The sequence below is a fragment of the Apaloderma vittatum genome, unplaced genomic scaffold (genome assembly GCF_000703405.1).
Source record: "Apaloderma vittatum isolate BGI_N311 unplaced genomic scaffold, ASM70340v1 scaffold13273, whole genome shotgun sequence".
Taxonomy (NCBI): domain Eukaryota; kingdom Metazoa; phylum Chordata; class Aves; order Trogoniformes; family Trogonidae; genus Apaloderma; species Apaloderma vittatum.
The window spans coordinates 1-19,151 of record NW_009707563.1 but is presented as its reverse complement, the minus strand read 5'-3'; the positions used below and the strand labels follow the sequence as shown (position 1 = coordinate 19,151).

At 39.1% G+C, this 19,151-nt stretch overlaps 1 protein-coding gene across 2 annotated transcripts in view; it reads right to left on the bottom strand.

The window, feature by feature from the left end:
• Positions 1–19,021, bottom strand: part of MTR (5-methyltetrahydrofolate-homocysteine methyltransferase) — a 36,929-nt gene extending 17,908 nt beyond the window's left edge. The window contains exons 1-14 of one of the 2 annotated variants that reach the window (XM_009866257.1): positions 18,927–19,021; positions 14,626–14,726; positions 14,206–14,267; positions 13,378–13,445; positions 12,312–12,388; positions 11,092–11,204; positions 9,521–9,661; positions 8,733–8,918; positions 7,983–8,162; positions 6,867–6,983; positions 6,629–6,769; positions 3,474–3,563; positions 2,701–2,853; positions 2,100–2,207 (exon numbers count right to left, since the gene is read on the bottom strand). In XM_009866257.1, the coding sequence (XP_009864559.1) occupies positions 2,100–2,207; positions 2,701–2,853; positions 3,474–3,563; positions 6,629–6,769; positions 6,867–6,983; positions 7,983–8,162; positions 8,733–8,918; positions 9,521–9,661; positions 11,092–11,204; positions 12,312–12,388; positions 13,378–13,445; positions 14,206–14,267; positions 14,626–14,692 (1,503 nt within the window). In that variant the 5' untranslated portion in view covers positions 14,693–14,726; positions 18,927–19,021. The remainder of the gene's footprint in view (positions 1–2,099; positions 2,208–2,700; positions 2,854–3,473; positions 3,564–6,628; positions 6,770–6,866; positions 6,984–7,982; positions 8,163–8,732; positions 8,919–9,520; positions 9,662–11,091; positions 11,205–12,311; positions 12,389–13,377; positions 13,446–14,205; positions 14,268–14,625; positions 14,727–18,926) is intronic. The other variant, XM_009866258.1, reaches the window with a different exon arrangement.
• Between the last annotated feature and the right edge of the window lie 130 nt (positions 19,022–19,151).

Sequence of the window (19,151 nt, the reverse complement as noted above, 5' to 3'; positions counted from 1 at the left end):
TTAAACCCTATTTAGGGCACACTGTGATTTCAATTGTCTCAAGCAAGGAGGTCCTCAAGTTCTGGGCAAACATCCAAAGACCTTCTTTTTTTTAATCTTAATAGAGATCCACAGCCACAGCTATTTATCTTGAAATGTAACCATTAACACTTTGCATTTCCTGGCAGTCTGTGACTAAAACTGTCATGGAGGTTTTACAGCAGCCTGGGTAACATCAGACAGATAAGCTACCAGTCTGCAAATCACCTTCCTTCAGATCAACATCTGACTTTGGAGATAGATGCAGCTGTTTTGAACTCTCACGAATTCTCTATACACTGACAACGTTTTTTTGAAGAAGATGGCAGCACGACATCCCTTGCTCAGCAGAAGGCAGAAGCCCTACTTTTTCCCTCCTGCTCTTTTCAGTCACACAGTCTCTTCGGAGTGTTTGCTGTACTTTTAAGAACTTCTCAAATTCCACTTCTTTTTAGCCAGAGGATTAAGTGCCAGAGGGTTCACAGTAGATCCTACTCCAGTGTTCATGGAGGCATTGGGGTAATGATTTTAACTGACTTCAAATAGCATCAGAACAAACCAGAAGGTGCCAAATAGTGGCACTGTCACCTGAATTAAAATAAAAAAGAACAGCATGAGCAGAAGAGAGATGACACATAGAAAGGTGACTCATGACAGCCAGAGAACAGATCTGCTTGAGATACTGGAGAGAAGACACCTTCTTCACATCCAGAAAGAGCTTGGGAAGAGAGACTAGGGATTCTCCTTCTTCTGTCAGGATTAGCAGGGCATTTTTCTTAGTGTCTTTATTTGCTGTATTCATTATATTTATGCTGGACCAACACACAATAGATCCACAACACCACTCAAAAATCCACAGAAGGGAAACTAAGTGTCATAGTTCAGAGAAATTTTGTTATTCTTCCTTTTTTTCCTGTGCTAAATACCAGATTCTGATTAATAGCTATTGCATCTGAGAATTCATGAAGACAAGGTAAGGTTCCAAAAAACTGAAGAAAAGTAAACGTACAACAAATCTAAATTTTATAGTCAGACAAAGACAAGAGAAGAAAAATAATTAACAACCAAAACTATAATCACTTATCACATATATATCATATATATAGTAGGAAACAGCAGACATGAGTATTTAAATGGAATTTTTTCCAGTTCATCTGAACTCTCTTTCTACTGAACAGAATCTTGTCAGTATGGAAAAACAAAGGGCATCCTATATCTTCACTTTCCAATGCTGCTATCACATATTCCATTAAGGAAGTTTGGAAGAAATTAAGTCAAGTAAACGCACAAGTAGTTGATAAAACTCTGCTCCAGCATCACCACCTCTGGCTGTGAAACAGAAAAAGGAAAGACTGTAAAGGAAAGAGTCACAAGTATCTGAAAATCATTGGATATTTTCAATTACATATATTTTATATATTATATAAAGAGCAGTCTTCAGATACTGGTGGGAAAACACACAGATGAAGAGAAAACTATATTCAGACCTTGTTTTCATAAACAATTGTCCCCTGCAAAATGGCCATGGCTGCACATGCAATGAGTATACTATTCTATCATAAAAATCTTGGAAGTCATAATCTATGAAGAAAAAGGATGGAAGAGTTTGGGTTTTTTAGCTGTGAGAACAGTTAGGGCTAGGAGGAAGTAAAGAGTTTAAGAAGAGAAAAATGGTAACAGCCTCTTAAGGTGCAAAAGGGAGTTCTAGAGTTCACTGAGGGCAGAAGTAGTAGAAACAAATGGCAAAATTTCCATGAAGTTTAAAGTACCATAAATAAATAACAGTAGAATTAACTGCCTACAAAAATAAAAGAAATAAGTAACACTGGTACAAAGGGCCTACATAGGTTTATGTCATTGTTTAGTAAATTTGTGACAACAGCTTAGGCATACACCAAAGTTCCACAAAATCTGCACTTAATGACTTTCAGACCTACTTCAAATTATGCCAAGACTATCAGTTTCCATATGACTGCATCGAAGCTGCATGAAAGCTGAATACATATCACCAGCAAAAGATAATTTCTATTTTTGTTATGGCATGCTATGAAAGAGTTACAGCACAAAGGACTGTGTCTTGCCTCTTCCTCTATGCTGCCTCGTTTGGCTCTCCTCTCCTCTCTTTCTTTTTCCATATAGGGAATAAGGTGGCCAACTGCTTTCTTCATAACTCGAGCAGACTTTATCACCTGCATAGAAATAGAGGCAAGGGAAATAAACTATAAAAGATCAGGTATAGAGGAAGAGTCTCGGATTTCTCTCAGCTTTCTTTTATACCTAACACAAACAACAAACAAAACTTCATTTGAAAACGTGGATTCCAGCTTTGCAGAGTGTTCTGTGGTAGGTCTAGGCATGACATTTGCTTTCACAGCGCAACCTCTCAGACCACTCCAGCTACAAACAGGCCTAGGCTTGGAACATGCTAAACACAGTTATTTTTATTTGGGTCTTCTTTCTCTCTTGTTCTTTCTCACAGACCCAGACTTAAAACTGCACTTCAAACAAAGCAAAAAAACCTCAGGAAGAAAGGAAATAAACATGTAAATCTACATAAAGAAAGTTCCAAAATAAAGGAAAAAACAGGGCTGCTTCTTAGAAGCTTCTTAGAATGTTTTGGCTACATTTAAAAATGCTAGTTTTTGCAAAATAGGAAAATGCATGAAATCATTTTCTCATTACCTGAGGCAGAAACATCTTTCCAGCACCAAAAAGATCACCAACTATTTTCATGCCATTCATCAAAGGCCCTTCAATCACATTTAGAGGTCTAGGATACTTTTCCTGATTTAATCTTGCTTCTTCTGTATCTTCAGTGACATACTTCTCAACACCCTGGGGCGGGGGGGGAGAGTGGGGGCGGAAAGAGAGGTTTTTATTTTACTAGAAATACAGTTTTTATTTAGTTGCCTTGTCCCTCCCCCCCAAAAAAAATCACAATGCAAGTACAATCAGATACTTTATATACCTCAGATGTGTATTTAAACTAGGTTTTCTTAGTAAACAAAACACTATAGTTCTTTGGTATACAAAGTTATTCAAAGCAAGAGTCCACAGTATTAACAGGTTTGTTTCTTTTCTTAACCATGTCATAAGGAAAATCAAATATCCAAAGATTGCTTTGTCAGCATAAGCACCACTTAGTGCAGTACTGTTAAAGGATCAAAAACAAGTCTAGAAAGCAAAAATGTTACAAAGTAAAAACCAGTACCTTTCTACCAACACTAGCGAAATAAATTAAGCATCACGGACTTCAACTCGTGAGGTTTAACGAGAAATCACTACAATTTTCTCTGTTATTGAAGTTAAACATATTACTTAAATCTACTAATCATTACTAATTAATAGCTTTTAAAAGAATGGCAGCTGAAAAATTTCTAAAGCCAAAAGTTTAAAGTCTGAGCTGATACTGTGTCTCCAAGCTGATGAATAGGACAGTTTTCTGCCAGATTCACCTTTATGAGAGCATATTCCAGCCTTTCCTCCACAGAGCTTTTCCGCCACTCATCAGTCTGTACAACTTTTCTTCCTCCTTGGGCATGATTCTGAAAAGGAAACACAACCATAGGAGCTTGCAAGCATAAAAAGTAAAACTACAGACTACTTTTAGAACAGTGAGGATAATTTGAAGTACTGGCCCAGAAAATAATTTTAGATTATTCAAAAGGGTTTTTTATATTAATGGAAATCATATTGCAAATATGTGTGATGTACTGTTTAGGGGGTCTACTTCCCAAAAAGTATATACCTCAATGAGAATGTAAACAAAACAAAGTGGAAAAAAAAAATTAAAAAAAAAGAGGGAGCAGTTTAATAATTTTCACACTCTTAAAAATGATAAAATGACTAATCCTAAGGGGTTTACTTCTGGGAACAAAATTTAAATTGATTCCTGGCTCATACACTAAACATTTTAAAATTCTAATTAATTTGGCACTAATTCAGTTTCTGCTGGAATAGGGTTATGTTATTCCATATCACAGATGTGTTTTCAATCAGGCGGCCTACAGAACTACTGTTTCTCAAGCACAGAGATGGTCCCAAACCCTCACATATTCTCTTCACCTCACACTCCCCTTTCCTATGAATGCTAAGACGATAAGGGCTTCACAATGCAAGAAAGCTGGTAAGCACTCACCCCAGGACAACCTATGGCAAAGCATCCTATGCATGACTTTAACCACACTTGCAGCAAGTAATTTCCTTTCCTCCCTCGGTTATTTGACATAATCTGACATCTTTCAGTCCTTATGAACCTCCTATACTTTTCAGCGCTTATCACCAAGTTTTCAAAGATAGAGCCACGGGGAAAGAAAACAAGAACTCACCCATGGGAACAGAGACTAGACAAAGTTTTCATTCACATTTATATGAATGTTTGCTAACTTCACAGCCTCTCCTTGCCAAACCTTATTGCCCTCATAAGTCTAGTTTGTAAAAAGGGAATGAAAGAAAAGGGAAAATATTGCGTAAAGGTGTTGTAGAGTCTCTATCCTTAGAGAAAACTCAACTGGAGATGTCCCTGAGCAACTTGCTCTTGCTGACTCTGCTCTGAGCAAGGGCCTTGTACCAGATGATCTCCAGAGGTCCTTTCTCACCTCAGCCCTTCTGAGATTCAATGAAAAGGTATCAAGTGCTCCTCGATCTCTGGCCAGACTTCAGCAACAGAACCATTCCAACTTAAAAATAACCCACAGAGGAGGGTGGACATGCCGGGACCACAGTGCCAAGCAGTACATGCACACAGTGGCAAGTACTACATGCAGATCTTTAAAAACAGGATGACTGTAGTGTTTGCTGAGGGAGAAAAAAATTGTCTTTGCAAGCACAACTCCCAGTGCCATAAACGGGACAAAGTTTCAGTTTGAGAATGTCTGCCATTAGGAATTACGGTTTTTAATCTCAAATTTCAATTGAAGACTGATCTCCTAAATCTGCAAGGAATAAGTTCTTAATTTTTCCCCACAGATCTAGCATTCAAGCAACTGGAGAGGTACATTACTACTACCTGAAGGAACTAGTTAGAGGTCCAATACTTGATATGAGACTTCATATTCTATGTTCTTTGTGCAAAATGAACTGCAGTAATCAGAAATCAAACAAACATATGTATTTACTGACTAATAAATACACCTTTGTATTAGAAAGAAAAAAAACAAAACAGCTTCAGACAAAAGAACCTAGAGTCATTCAGTTGTACTATATCAGAGGAAGGTCTGAATAAATATTTTGAAATACACCTCAAACTCTAAAACCTCATGTAATAATCCTTCTCATTGGCTGTAAGTAACTACATATTTGGACTCTCACATTTGCCCAGAATCACAATAAAATCCAAATCAGGATGCTTACCTGCAGTGAGAATTTGAAAGTTGTAATATTTTATGTTACATTTTGATAGAGCTTTTAAGCATGTTTTAAATCAAGGCTGTCTCTCTTTTTTTTTTTGCAACTGGGGACCGTTTCACTCCCATAGTGAAACTAGAACCATGAATAAGAGAAGAAATTCCAACTTCTAGACCTAGGAGACAGCATCTACTTCCATTTCTACTTTTAATGCTCCATTTAAATTCACATTCTGCCTTCTGCATAAATACCTGCTTAAGCAATTCCTTTGTAATCCTCCTAATTTTTTTCCTCCTCTTTATGCAGCCCTGAACACCCTAATGGCAAAACTCTGCTTATATAGACAAGATCACTCCCAGGTGAATTGTTTAGGCACTAAGAGAACCACATGAAACAGCCTAAGCACAAGGGACAGGGAGAGCCTTCCCATACCGGTTGTCAACACGTTGCCACTATTCCTAAAAAGCACACACCACCATAGGGCAAACTATAAACCAAATGAAGCAGCGCACAGAAAGAATACCTCCAGGAGCTACAAAACAGGCATGCAGAGCTTCTTGTGCACTTAAACTTAAGAGCCAGCTAACCCAGAGAGGTTTTTGCTGTACATTCTGTTCAGAAAACGATTTCACCAGCTGTCTTATGGCTGATAATCTGGAAACCTTCAGGAATGTAATCTTTGTCTTTTATCACTACCATCATTACAGCATGTCAAAACCACTAAATACATGAACTGGAAGTCTATGACACAGCCAAGGACCACAACAACTACTTGACATCTGCTCCAAGCAAACCATCATCACCCAAGAGACAGGTTTACTCTTTGTTTCCCCTAGTGCCCTTGTCAACTAAGCTCCAGCACCTAGGCTTGCTTTGCCTGTGGGTTGGCCTTTTCTGGGGTTTGTTTGTGAGGGTGGTTTTTTTTGTTTAGGGGGACTCTGGTTGGGATTTTTGGCTTTTTATCATTTTGGGGTTTGTCCTTCTGGTTTTTTTTTAAAGAACACCTATGCAGCTTGGTCTTCGGAAGCATATGAAAAACACTGGTGTAGGATCTTTCAAGACACTGGACATGGTCAATCTATTACAGCATTCACATTTTATTATGTACTAATAACTGAACCACTTGTAATATCATTAGTAACTTCTAAGACCCACTGTTAGATTGATAAGCACTGTTTACAGGCTGTTCTACCTACCATTAACAGGGAGGTGATAAAGTCCAGATGCTAAGCTAACTACTTAAGAGCTTAAAATTAGAAATTACCTGAGCATAATGTAGAAGTTTCTCTGTCGCATCAGGATCTTTGTTCCAGATTAGATTCTCACAGAGCTGTAGCAATTCCTTGTGGATATCATCATACACTGGCAGATTCCCAGCATTCACAATTCCCATGTCCATGCCATACTGAAAAACAAATACACAGAATCCTCCAGACAGGGCTGTCAGATAGCACTGCACATCTGCCAAGTACAAACACATGGAAGCCAAAAGCACATCGTACCTTAATTGCGTGGTAAAGGAACACCCCATGCATTGCTTCTCGAATGGCATCCATTCCTCGAAAGGAGAAAGACAGATTGGAAAGACCTCCACTTATCCTGGCTCCTGGCAGTGTTTCCTACAGGAATTGCACATAGCTATTTAGAAAATTGATTTCCAAAAAGGAAATCTAAGCAAAGCATTCAGTCCATACAACAGTTGGCCCCTGAGCTGCGATGCATTGGCTATGTGCTGTTTCTCTTTCCTGTTTCAGATCCTTCTATTTACTCAAATTAATAAAAAGCAATTCAAATCTCTGTAGAAAAAGATATAATTAAAAGAGCCAGCCTAGTTATTTGTAAGCAACTACCATGGTTCCCACAGTCATAGCTGCTATTCTAAACATTTCAATTCTCCCACAGCAGCATTCCAGATTTTCCTCATGCAGACCTACTTATGGCTCTTCCATCCACCACTCCTCTGGAAGCAGGAGCAGGCAAGCCGCCTGCTGGCAGAGCTCAGGAGCAGGCTGGAGCAGAGCAGCTAAGTTCAAGGGTGCAACCTCCCTCCTAGCAGTCCTGTGGTGGCAAAACAGCCTGTGGGGTGTTCAAGTCCCAGACTGCTACTGCCAAAGCATTTCCAGACAGATCAATTTGCCCCGTGAAACTCAACAGTGCAGCTTCCTTGGCTGTTTCAGGTGATGCCCTCCACTGTTGTACCTCCTTGTACACATTTTGGCTAAATAAAAAGTCAGGTCACTGCACAAGTCCCTTCCACAATAATGGAAGTTATTAATAATTTGAAAAGGCAGCTTTCACATACCTTCAAAGGGGTCCTTTTAGCTAGAACACGAATGTGATTGTTGCCTCAATTAATATAGTATACTTAGAGTAGAGATAATGGATTGAAATATATTTATAGAACTTTTTGAAGTTCTATTGGAAATACAGCAATATCAGGAATGGCTGTACTTCAGAAGAACAGCCTCCCTTGACAATTTAAAACATCTATCATTCTGCAGCAGTGTTTTGTTGCTGGTTTTGTTCAGGGGTAAGGGGTGTTGTTCTGTTTTCCAGTGGTTTGCGTTTTTAAATAATCTCAGCAAAATATTTCAAGTTAAAATAAGCTTACAACTCACTTTTATGGTTTTAGTAGCGTTGATAAAATTTATGGCATACAGGTTATGTTCTTCCATTCCAGTTCCTATGGTCAAAATATTAGGGTCAAATATTATATCATTTGGATTGAAGTGCACTTTTTCTACAAGGAGGTGATAAGCTCTGGAACAGATTGCAATCTTGGTTTCTGTTTCTGTTGCCTAGTGGAGAAAAAGAATTCTGACGTGAAACCTACAGAAAACACAAAACAATAAACTTCCCAGAAATCATTTATAGTTCCAGTGGCTCAAGACTGAGAATCTGAACACGACAAATATTAAAAAATCTTATATATAAGAAATTTGTATTAAAAAATATGACCACACCTGTACTTGGAATTTGACTCAACTCATTAAAAACAATTTTGTTCCCCAACATTTCATCATCCTATGCAAAATTTAAGATGTGGTTTTTTTCCAAAACTAAATTAACTCAAAGATTCCAGTCTCATGCAAAAATCAGTTTCTGAACTAAAAAAAAATCTTCTACAAAGGAAAGAAGAGTTCAACGTGGCTGAATACCAAGAAATACAGTCCTGTGCTAGCAGAGCTACACTTAGAGCAGTACTAGGATTCCTCAAACAAGTGAGCAGCATAAAAAATGCTTACTAACAGGGTCAAAATTATTGCTAAGAATATACAGACCTCCTTCAATCACCTGTGCCTGTCTTGCACCTGAGTAAGAAAGCCTTCCACTCTAGAAGAAAAATAGCTCTCCTCTAAATCACTCACCTGCCCCATTTCATCAAAAGCCATGACAACCACAGCTGCTCCATACAACTTAATTTTCCTTGCTTTCTCCAAAAAGTCTTCCTCACCTTCCTTCAGACTGATGCTGTTAACAATGCATTTCCCTTGGCAACATTTCAAACCTGCTTCAATCACTGAAAAATTTGAGGAGTCAATGCATAGTGGCACCTGTAAATAACAGAAGAAAGCCAGGGGAATACATACCAGTTAGGAGTTCCACGTGCTGTTTGCTCATTTGGACATAAAAATGCACACAACATTCATCAGTATTTATAAATAAAAAGTTTCCATATGTTATCTGTAGATTCACTTGGAATTTAAATCAAGAGCTTCTACGGCAAGATCTCTACTCCTTGTATTGTCTTGCGTTTCTGAATCAGATACTCATTTTTAAAGAGCGCACATTGCCAAAGGATCTTAGAAATCCATCCTATATCCACAACTTTAAGTTTTGTGGAAAGCAACATTATTATGCACTGCCAATATAGATTTTGGCTAATAACTGCTGCAAAAGGAACCTGCATTCAGCTTTTCTAAACAACAAAAAGGACTGGCATACATTTAGTTGAAATCAGATAGAAAGTGTTTAAACCTCTGTTTCCCCCAAAACCTTCCCTATTACAGTACCTATTCCTCTTGGGAGACACCCACATCGGCTTATTAAGCACCTAAACCAGTTCATAAATAAATCAATATCAAAATTTTCTGAAATGCAATTTCCAATTCAATAAAATTTTCTTTATAGTGCTTTGGAGTGATTAAATTACAACCTTTGCAATATCAGGTTCTGAAGAAATCAAGTTACAAAATCTGGTCATTGCAGCAGGGCCATCCAGCATCCCATCATCCATATTTATGTCAAGAACTTGGGCTCCCATCTCAACTTGCAATTTGGCTACACTGAGGGCTTCCTAAAGAAGAAAGTCAAAAAAAAAAAAGAACCCCAAGTAAGTAGACAAAAGCCTAGTCATTCTCACAGCAGTATTTCACTTTTCTAAATCAAGCATGCAGCCAAAAATTTTAAAACTTAAAAGGCATCCCATAAAAGAACAAAATAAATGGTCTGTGACGTAAAACAACATCCAAAAGTTGTTAGCATGGCACATCTGATAACTAATTTGTTCACAAAAACATGGCACCAGAGACCTAATGTGCTGGTAGTCTCATTGATTTTAGACAGTTGGTCATGTGCTTAATTGAATTATTTACGATTTGTGTGTTAACAAGGCCTTCTGACTGCACAAGATTTTGGGAAAACATTCTCTGCAATGGCATGACATAAGGGTCTCGCATCACAAGCTTTGCTGTTTTATAACACAGAGTACTCCATTTCTGGAGGGAGGTTGACATTTTTTTCCAGCCACAGAATAACCACTAAGTGCCAAGAAGGAAATACTAAAGCTCTCCCTCGACGGCACATAATTCTCTGAACACCCATGTCTGTTTGCTTTGTCTTTTTTGCCACTCTGCAGACTGAGGAGACAAAAAATGAAGAAGGTTTTTGGTTGTTCACAGTTCGTAAAAATCTGTTTTTAAAGCTCTCTATTTAACAGGTCTAACCTGCTTCATGACTTCTACGAGCTTAAGAGTCAGACTTCCTAGAAAACTAAGGCTTTAATTTTGATTGCATCAACTAGAACAGCAGAGCATACTGTTGGTCAGAGTCTCAGCTCTCAAGAAATGTCACTTTACTATTTGTCTGAATGTTAGAGCAACAATTTACAGAAGAATGAGCGCTCCAGCCTTTTCATTTCTGCCCTGCATCTGTTTCAAGAAAGCAATTACATTCTAAACATCTTTTTCTGTAGCAATTCTCATACACCATGCTGGAGCCAGTGATCAAAGTATATAAAAATGAGATGCAACCACAATGCTGACCAGGACCGGAGAAGGGAGAGAAAGACAGCAAGGGCTGCTCAGTACAACAATTCATTCCAAGTACCGCACATGTTGGTAGCGGGAATGACATACACTTCCCTGCCTCCCTCATCTGTTAATCCACCTCTAGATACAGCATGGACTAGGACACTTTCTAAACAATCATCAGCTCTGTAACTTAATTCAAAACGGAAAGTCATGTTTCCTGTAACACTTGGGGGAAAAAAAAAACAAAAAGAAAAAAAAAAGTCCTTGTAAAATCCTCCTCACAAGCTTATTAGGAGATAGTAAAAGTAGAGAAACAAAGGACAGTGAGAAAAGTAAATTCTCCTTGTTTTCTCACTCTTGTAAACTGGTGTAGAATATTGCTTTGTGCCAGCAAAACAAGCAAGTAGTAACACAGTGCAATGAAGGAATGAAAAATCAGAACATCAAGTATAAAGATTATCGTTAAAATGTATACTTCATAGTTGCCTGCCATGATGAGTTTAGCAAACTTCCGTGATCCTGCAACATTGCAGCGCTCGCCAATATTAACGAAGTTGGTGTATGGTCCAATTCTGAATGGCTCCAGACCTTAAAAAGATATTTTTCAACATATTTGTAAAAACTGAACAGAAAGTGTGAGAAAGATGAAACCTCTTTTCTAAACTGTGAGACAGAGGTTTGCGTCTCCTTAAGAACAGTAATTTCTCAGCACATCAGGATGTGCAAAAATCTCATGAGTAACCACAGCAAAGAATCTAGTGAGTAACCACAGCAAAGAAATGCAATGCAACAACTTCCAACACATATGTCAAAAGTTTCTATCCTTCCTCAGTGACTTAACCAGTGAATTTGTCCAACATAAAATGACGTGAAGCTATGATTCTTTGGGCATATACGTCTATGCACATAGACACCTTCTCTCAACTTCAATTATATTACCTCAAGACTCCACTACTGCCAGAGAAGCAACCCACTGAACTGACTGACAAACAAGGACAGCTCTTACCCACATACGCGAGTTCAGAGAAACTGTCCAAGTGGGACCCTTGGGCAGCAGGCTATCCAGAGGCAAACAAGCCTTCAGCACAACAAGAATAAGCTAATGCATGAAATCCCAAGCCAACCATGATTTGCGCTAAAATGCTTTGAGAGGAAAATACTAGATCAAAAAGAAGGCACTGTTTTACTAGAATACATGGCCCAAAGGCTTAAAAGAGAGCCTGGCTGAGGAACACACTTTGCTAAAACAAAAGACATTCTAGACCTGGAGGTATTGCTGGAATACTGTCTCAGTAAGACGGGATCAACATCAGGCAACACAGGACAGCTCTCACAGCAGGTAAACAAGGCTCTTGTCCCAGCTTTGCCACCAACCATAGTCAAATTGCCTGGTCCCTCTGTGCCTGACCCTTTGCTCTTGCAAAGTGAGGATGAAGATACTCATCATTACAAAGTGTTTGAGACTTGCAGAGTAAAATATGCTGCCATGGTTATATTATACAAGACTGTAATAAAACGTTCCATTAATCCTTTGGCCAAAGAAGTAAGATCTAGATCTGGTTACACATCCATAAGCTTCCGGGATTCATGTAAAACCAGAAACTCATAGTGCCTTTCTGATCAGCAGAAAACAGCAAATGAATTTGTAGAGGTTGCACAAGTTACAAAGCTCAAACTGTTAACACTCCGTTTTACCTGACAGCAGCATGTATCCTTGAAAGAGAGAAGGTGGAACACGAGGCTTACAGAATTTCACAGCTTCAGCAATTTTCCTGAGTTACAGAAAGGGGAAAGTAAAGTTTAAACTACTCCAGACAAGACTCAAACACAATGTACTAAACATACATCTACAACTCCAGTTTAGCCCTGTAGCAGACAAGACCAATTAGCTAGTTTCACCTTGTGTGGCCAAAGCAAAAAACTTACTCCCAGAAGATTCTATCATAGCTATTTGCTTTGAACATAGAAAGCTGTAGACTTATCAAATACAGACTGTGAGATACCTGATGGATATCAGAAGCAGTCCTCAACCACATTGACTCTTATTGTATTCATGATGTGCTGAGCTGAGTAATTGCTGGTGATTGCAGCCAAAAAAAAAAAAGGGACAAACACTGTTCTGTGCTGAGACACATTTCTTAGATGCCAGGATGACTCATAGTGTTCACGCTCACTCTCTCTTCGCTCCAGTGAAGAGCGACACATAGTGTCCTCTATATGTTCACACACCACCTCTTCCCAGTTTGTTTTGAACTGTCAAGCCCAAGAGAAAAAGGGAGGTTTTCCCACTGTCCTACCTCCAGTGAGAAAGGTATGAAATGCTCCTTTTGACTGTCCACGACTAGCATCAGCTGTAGAGCATTCCCACACCTCCTCTTCAGACATTTCAACCCCGCTCACCTTCCTTCTACCATCAAAGGAAAGCTTAAGTTTCACCTTGCAGCTAAGAGTGCCAGAAAGAGCAAGAGCAGAGATGGGAAGTCTATTCTACCCAACTGTAAACAGGGAGGAATAATTCCAAAACAATTTTAGAGGACAAAAAAGCAGAGGTATAATCCTTGTTTGAACCATGCCTCTACTCATTCTTCAAGATACACATGGCTATGAAAGCCAGGTTGTTTCTACTCCATATATTGCTGCTACTGGCATTCAGGTGATCCATCTTTTCAGAAACCTCTAAGACACGCCATGGAATATTGTTCCACAGAAGCAGCACTTGATTTACTTCCCAGTGCATCTGAAGCTGTAGCTTATGAAGTACCTGATATGTGCTGGTGTAGTTCCACAGCAACCTCCAACTATGTTGACCAAACCATCCAAAGCAAAATTCTGTAAAACGGAAGGAAAGATAATTTTGTTTCAAGTTAATAAAGGTATCTTTATATATGTATATATGTATATATATTTTTTTCTCCCTTAGGAATTGTTTTGAGATGTGGATTCCCAAAGCTTATTAATAAGCGTTCTCAATACCTAATTTTAGGAAACTGCCCTTGAGACTGGCCTATTTTATACTGAGGCCCCAGACAAAAACCTTTGTTAAGTATCAAAGACCAGTCATGCTGTATTATAAAAGGGAATTAACACACAGCAGATAGATACTGCGTTCTTGCTCACTCACTGCAGCTTCAACCACACAGTTCTGTCTTGCACAGATTAAGTGGCACACAGAAGGACACCCTACACTAGAACATCACCATCATCAGCGATTCCTACCCACACCATTCTGTGAAATTCTACGAAGTTCATGAAAAACACTCAGCTTTTTGAGCAATTCTCAGATGTAAAAATAAGAACATACAAGTACAAATGAGCAACACCCACAGATCAAGCTGCAGGAAAGCTACTTAGTGTAGGACATGAAAGTAATTTTGTCAGAGTTTAAGTAATTTTTTGTAACCTGATACCTCAAATCACTACCACTTAGCAAATTGTCCGTAAACAATCCAAATTACATACAGAGTCAGTGGAAAAAAAAAACAAACAACAAAACCCAACTCACAATACTGTAACAAATATGCATAAAACACAAGCAAAGAATTATTGTATACTAGTATGTCAGATATGACACACAAGAAATATTTCATACCTTTATATGCTTGGCAGTCACTTCTGGAGTTTCATCATAACCACCAAAAGTATTGGGAAGACCTTGAAACATAATTTTTCTAGTATTACCATTATTGCCATTTATTTAAAACCCACAAGAACAGAATTAAATTCCATAAAAGGTATATTTAAAGTAGCTACAGTTGTATAATGACTAAAATACCTCATCACCTTTGCAATCTTTTCTCAATAGATTATTAATTATGCAATAGAGCATTCTGGATTCACAGTAACAGAACTAACAACAGTTACTTTCAGCAGCTTAAAATATTCTTAACCTCTTTTTAATAGTAAAAACAACTATCTTGTCATGCTAATTCAACTCTAATCTTGCCAATGAGATGGAACAGTTTTGTTACATTTCATCTGCCTTTAAGCATAGTAACGTGCACCAACACACCTGCGTTGGGGTAACAGATGATGTAGGCTGTTGTATTTTTTCCAATTGTTTCAATGAATGGTCGCATTTCAACTGCCCCTAGAGCACAATTTAAGCCAATACTGGAAAATAAATTTTCAAAAATTATTTTGAGGGAAAAACAACACTTTCACACACAAAATAGACAAATGTTAGTGCTGGTAACTGCTAACTCCCACAATCATCTACAAACCAACCTGATCTCCAACTTCTTTAATCATCATCATCATCAACATAGCAAGACTGTGCAAAAGGAGAACCCACAAGAGGAAGAAAAGTTCAAGGGGGAAGGGGTTGAACTCAATTGAACTGGGAACAGTAAATCAAGATTTCATTTCAAAATCCAGGAGGAATGTGGCAGCATTTTGGCAGCAACTGCAGCAATGTGATGGCTCTGTAATTTCAAGGTGAGAGAGAGAACAAGTGGAATGAGAATGACAGACTGGAAAGGAGCCTGGTGCTACAAGAGTATGAAAAAGTTTCAAAAAGCAAGGCCTGGTTCAAGCTGCTAACTCATCATTTCCTTTAAAAATGATACATAAATTACATCATCCTTGGAAGAAACCAAGTGCCTCCCCTAGATGCCTCATGACAGCACTAAGCTTGAGCAAACGAATCTGTAACATCTTAGCAACCAAAAGAGCACTACAGCAAAAGTATTACTGCATGAATAAGCTGCTACAACAACTTTATCTGTACATGAGGTACAATCATGTTTTCTTTCATTCAGTGGCAGATACTTAAATGGGACTTGCACTCCAAATGTACGTAAGAGTTTTTACCTATATTTCCTAATCCCTCTGCACCATTCTAAAAATCTTCTTATGAGCACTGCAAAATGCGAAAGGTGTGCATAGTGCTGCTGAAACAGGAAAATGAAGCAAAGCGTTCTCCTTTTCTGGAATAATGATTTCAGGATGCAAGCTAACCCATTGAAACAGGAGTGGATAACAGCCACATGTCTTAACTAGCTGAGCCACAGCGGCTGACTCGGATAGCTAAGTTAACAACACGCATGCATGCCCACTTAGTTTCTCAGAGGTCAAAAGCAATAAAGCCCTGCACAGCACTGGGAACATAAAATGTTTTTGACTTTTCTCCCATCTCCAAGGAGTAGGCAGGGGCTTGGTAATTGCACAAGAATCATAGAATCATAGCATGGGTTGGAAGGCACCTTTAAAGGTCATCCAGTCCAATCTCCCTGCAGCGAGCAGGGACATCTTCGGCCAGATCAGATTGCTCAGAGCCCCATCAAGCCTGACCTTGAGTGTCTCCAGGGATGAGGCCTCCACCATCTCTCTGAGTAACCTGTGCCAGTGTCTCATCACCCTCGTAGTAAAGAACTTCTTCCTAATGTTTAATGTAAATCTATCCTGCTCTAGTTTAAAACCATTGCCCCTCGGCCTCCTCAGCATTCTTGTAGATCCCCTTCAGGTACTAGAAGGCCACTATAAGGTCTCTAATAGTAGTAGAAGTAAATGCTTGCACAGCCAGTTTCACTTGTTGGACAGAACAACAAGTCCTTGAGACCAAACAATACATAAACCCCTTCTTCCAATAGCTTAGGGGTAGGTTTTTTGGGTTTTTTGGGAGTGTGGGGAAGGGTTAGCATAAATGATTTTTTTCAAACAGCCAGCTCTACCTTCAAAGTGCTTTTTCTAATGTATCTCATATGGGTCATTCTAGTTAAACACAAAAACTTCAGAAGAATCCTTTTCTTCACACTTCTTTCTTTGGTGTTTACATATATTTAAATTCTTCATACAGATCCCTTGGATACAAACAACAGGTGCAGGGAATACACAGTTAGAGCAATGAGGTTCTGGATTTTCTTTCCAAGTGAGGACTCATCCCTCAGCATTTTCAAAGCAAAGTAAGGTAAGAAATGGGTTAACAGGACTGTCCTTATCAAACGTAGATGAATGCAATGTATTTCCTACTGTTACCATTCCATTTACAAGCTCCCAGCTCACACTCCCCATGTCCTCTTTTTAAGCTTTCTCCTGTATTAGACACTTTCATCTCTCCCTTCCACTTTTAATATCCATCTGTCTCTGGTTCTGAGTACAAGCTCACCTGTCACTCCCTTTACCTCACCTTACCAGAGAAATCATGTAAAAGCAGACAGCACACTCAGCAAGCAAGCACTTCTTGATGTTCCCACTTGATTTACTGGGTACTGACCCTCCAGACTGCCTGAACCATTACCCACTACAGGAGTTGCTGACAAATATACCTATGAGCACAAGACCATCCAAGCACTACCTGTTTCAAAACTGCCAAATGAAACTAAGCAGACACACACATTTTCACTCAGAAACAAAAAGTAGTTTCTGTGGCCACTATCAACTCCTCACAGCACTCAACAGCACCATAAAGGAAAACATTTGAGAAAAGCAACTGTTAAACACACCTTTATAAGGCAACAGTCTTGAACCAGACTGCTGGTATGCTATCACTGCTACCCTAATGTAGTAACCACCACACACCCTCATCTAAACATCACCTCCATCCCTTGCTCACTTCTGCGCAGCACTCACGCATCAGCTCCTGGGAAAGCTGAGGCTGCAGAGCGCCCTTGGGACCAGAACAAACACCACATTAGAGCCCTAAACTCAGCATACGTCTTCTGAATGCTACCACAGTAGAAACAATTACAGGATCCAAAAACATGAAGGGAACTCATGCTCCCACAACTAAAATCCTTCCTGGACAGAGCTGTAGCCTTTGCACCTGAGCACCTTTCATAGCAGGCAGCTTGCCACATGTCTCTAACCACTTACTAAGCACAGTTCGCGAGTTTCTCAGCTACTACCTGTGTCAACCAGGCACAAAGCACACACTTTCTAGGGGGAGCTCCAAGCCAAACTGACTTAAGGACAACACATCACCCTAAACAGGACGTACAAAACTCAAAAGGAAACACATATAAAATAATCCCTAGTAGACTGTTATTAATCAGCTTTTTTACAAGCCTAAAGCCACTCTGTACCAATTTGGCAAGAGAAACAACATTAAATGCAATCTGCTACCACAACTAAAACCCTTCTGCCACCGTGCTGTATAGTAGCCTTCGCACAAATGAGAAGCAGGCCCTAAGCATTCAGACCCATAAGATAGCTTTTATGAGATATGGTTTAATAAATTCTTGATTTCTGCTCCAGTGCCCTTCTCTCCTCTTCAGAGACGAGAGAGTTATGAGCAAGATTATCTGAGACAGACTCATGCCAAATACAGATCGCTAGGCTGTGATGCTGAGAGGAAGAGTCAACTACCACCCTGTTCCAAGAGTCTCCATATGTCACTTCTGGAGCACCGTCTGGTCTGGGAAAGTAGAGCCTCAAGGGCAGTCAGGAAAGCTGTGAATGCAGTCTTCTGCTTTCATATCACTGAGAGGACAGATTGTGCGTTTTAGCTGGAATTTTGTTGTAAAAACAAACAATGGCTCACCACAATGCGCACGGCATGCACTGCTAACAGTGAATTAAATGTTTTAGATTAGAATATTCCAGGAAAAAACCACCTATTTCCAGTGTAAGTTTTTGTGTGAACCAATGTGAGAGAAGAAATAGTGAAGAGGGAAGAGAAGGCAAGGAGGAGGTAGAACAGGGCATAGAAACACAGAATAGAGAAACAGGGAACAATTCAAACTCACTTGCAGAACCTCACACAATGACCAATATCTGATATATTATGCATTTCCATAGGTCTTAATCTCATACTTATTTCAATTTCTCAAGCTCAATGGAAAAGAATGCAAATAAATAGAAGCATCAGGAGTTCTCAAAACAGCCATGCACATCCTTGAAAAAAAACCTCAGGGAGTATATATGGTTTTTTAAGAGTTCAGAATACTGGAATGAAATCTTATGATTTGCTCTTTCGAGCCACCCTGAAACATTCTGAGCTGACACTACTCTCCTTTAAGAAAGAGGTGTAAGCCCTGCCCACAGCAGGTTTTTTATTAGCTCCTTGTACAATCCGAGACAGTAGGAGATGGCAAACTAAAGTTTAAGAATTTTTTTTTTAATGTTTCGACCTAAATGTGATTTCAGCAGCTGTTTCAAACACAAAATTACAGATTATTTAGAGCAATATTTTAAAAATTCAGTATTCTTTGGAAACATAATTTCTGCTGAGGGAACGAGAGCAGAACACATCAGCAATACATGTGATTAGATATGATCACAGTCAGTATAGCTTCCACTTAGCTAACAGCATATGGTTAAAAAGAGAACAAAAATCTACAGACAACTTAATAAGAGAAAGACAGATTTCCTTACCAAAGTGGCTTACTGTGGGAAACACTAATGACAAATGCCTCTCCTGTCTGGCCTGAGAGTGTACGCCCACTCTTATCCACAATGGTTCCAGAAACCTAAATATCCATTGGAGACAGAGAAAAGAGAAGAATCAAATTAACAATAAAATTAAGAATTTAAATGGCTGAACTGCCAAAACTCAAAGCAGAGGGACCTGTGCCATGCTGGACCTTGTCTTCACCAACA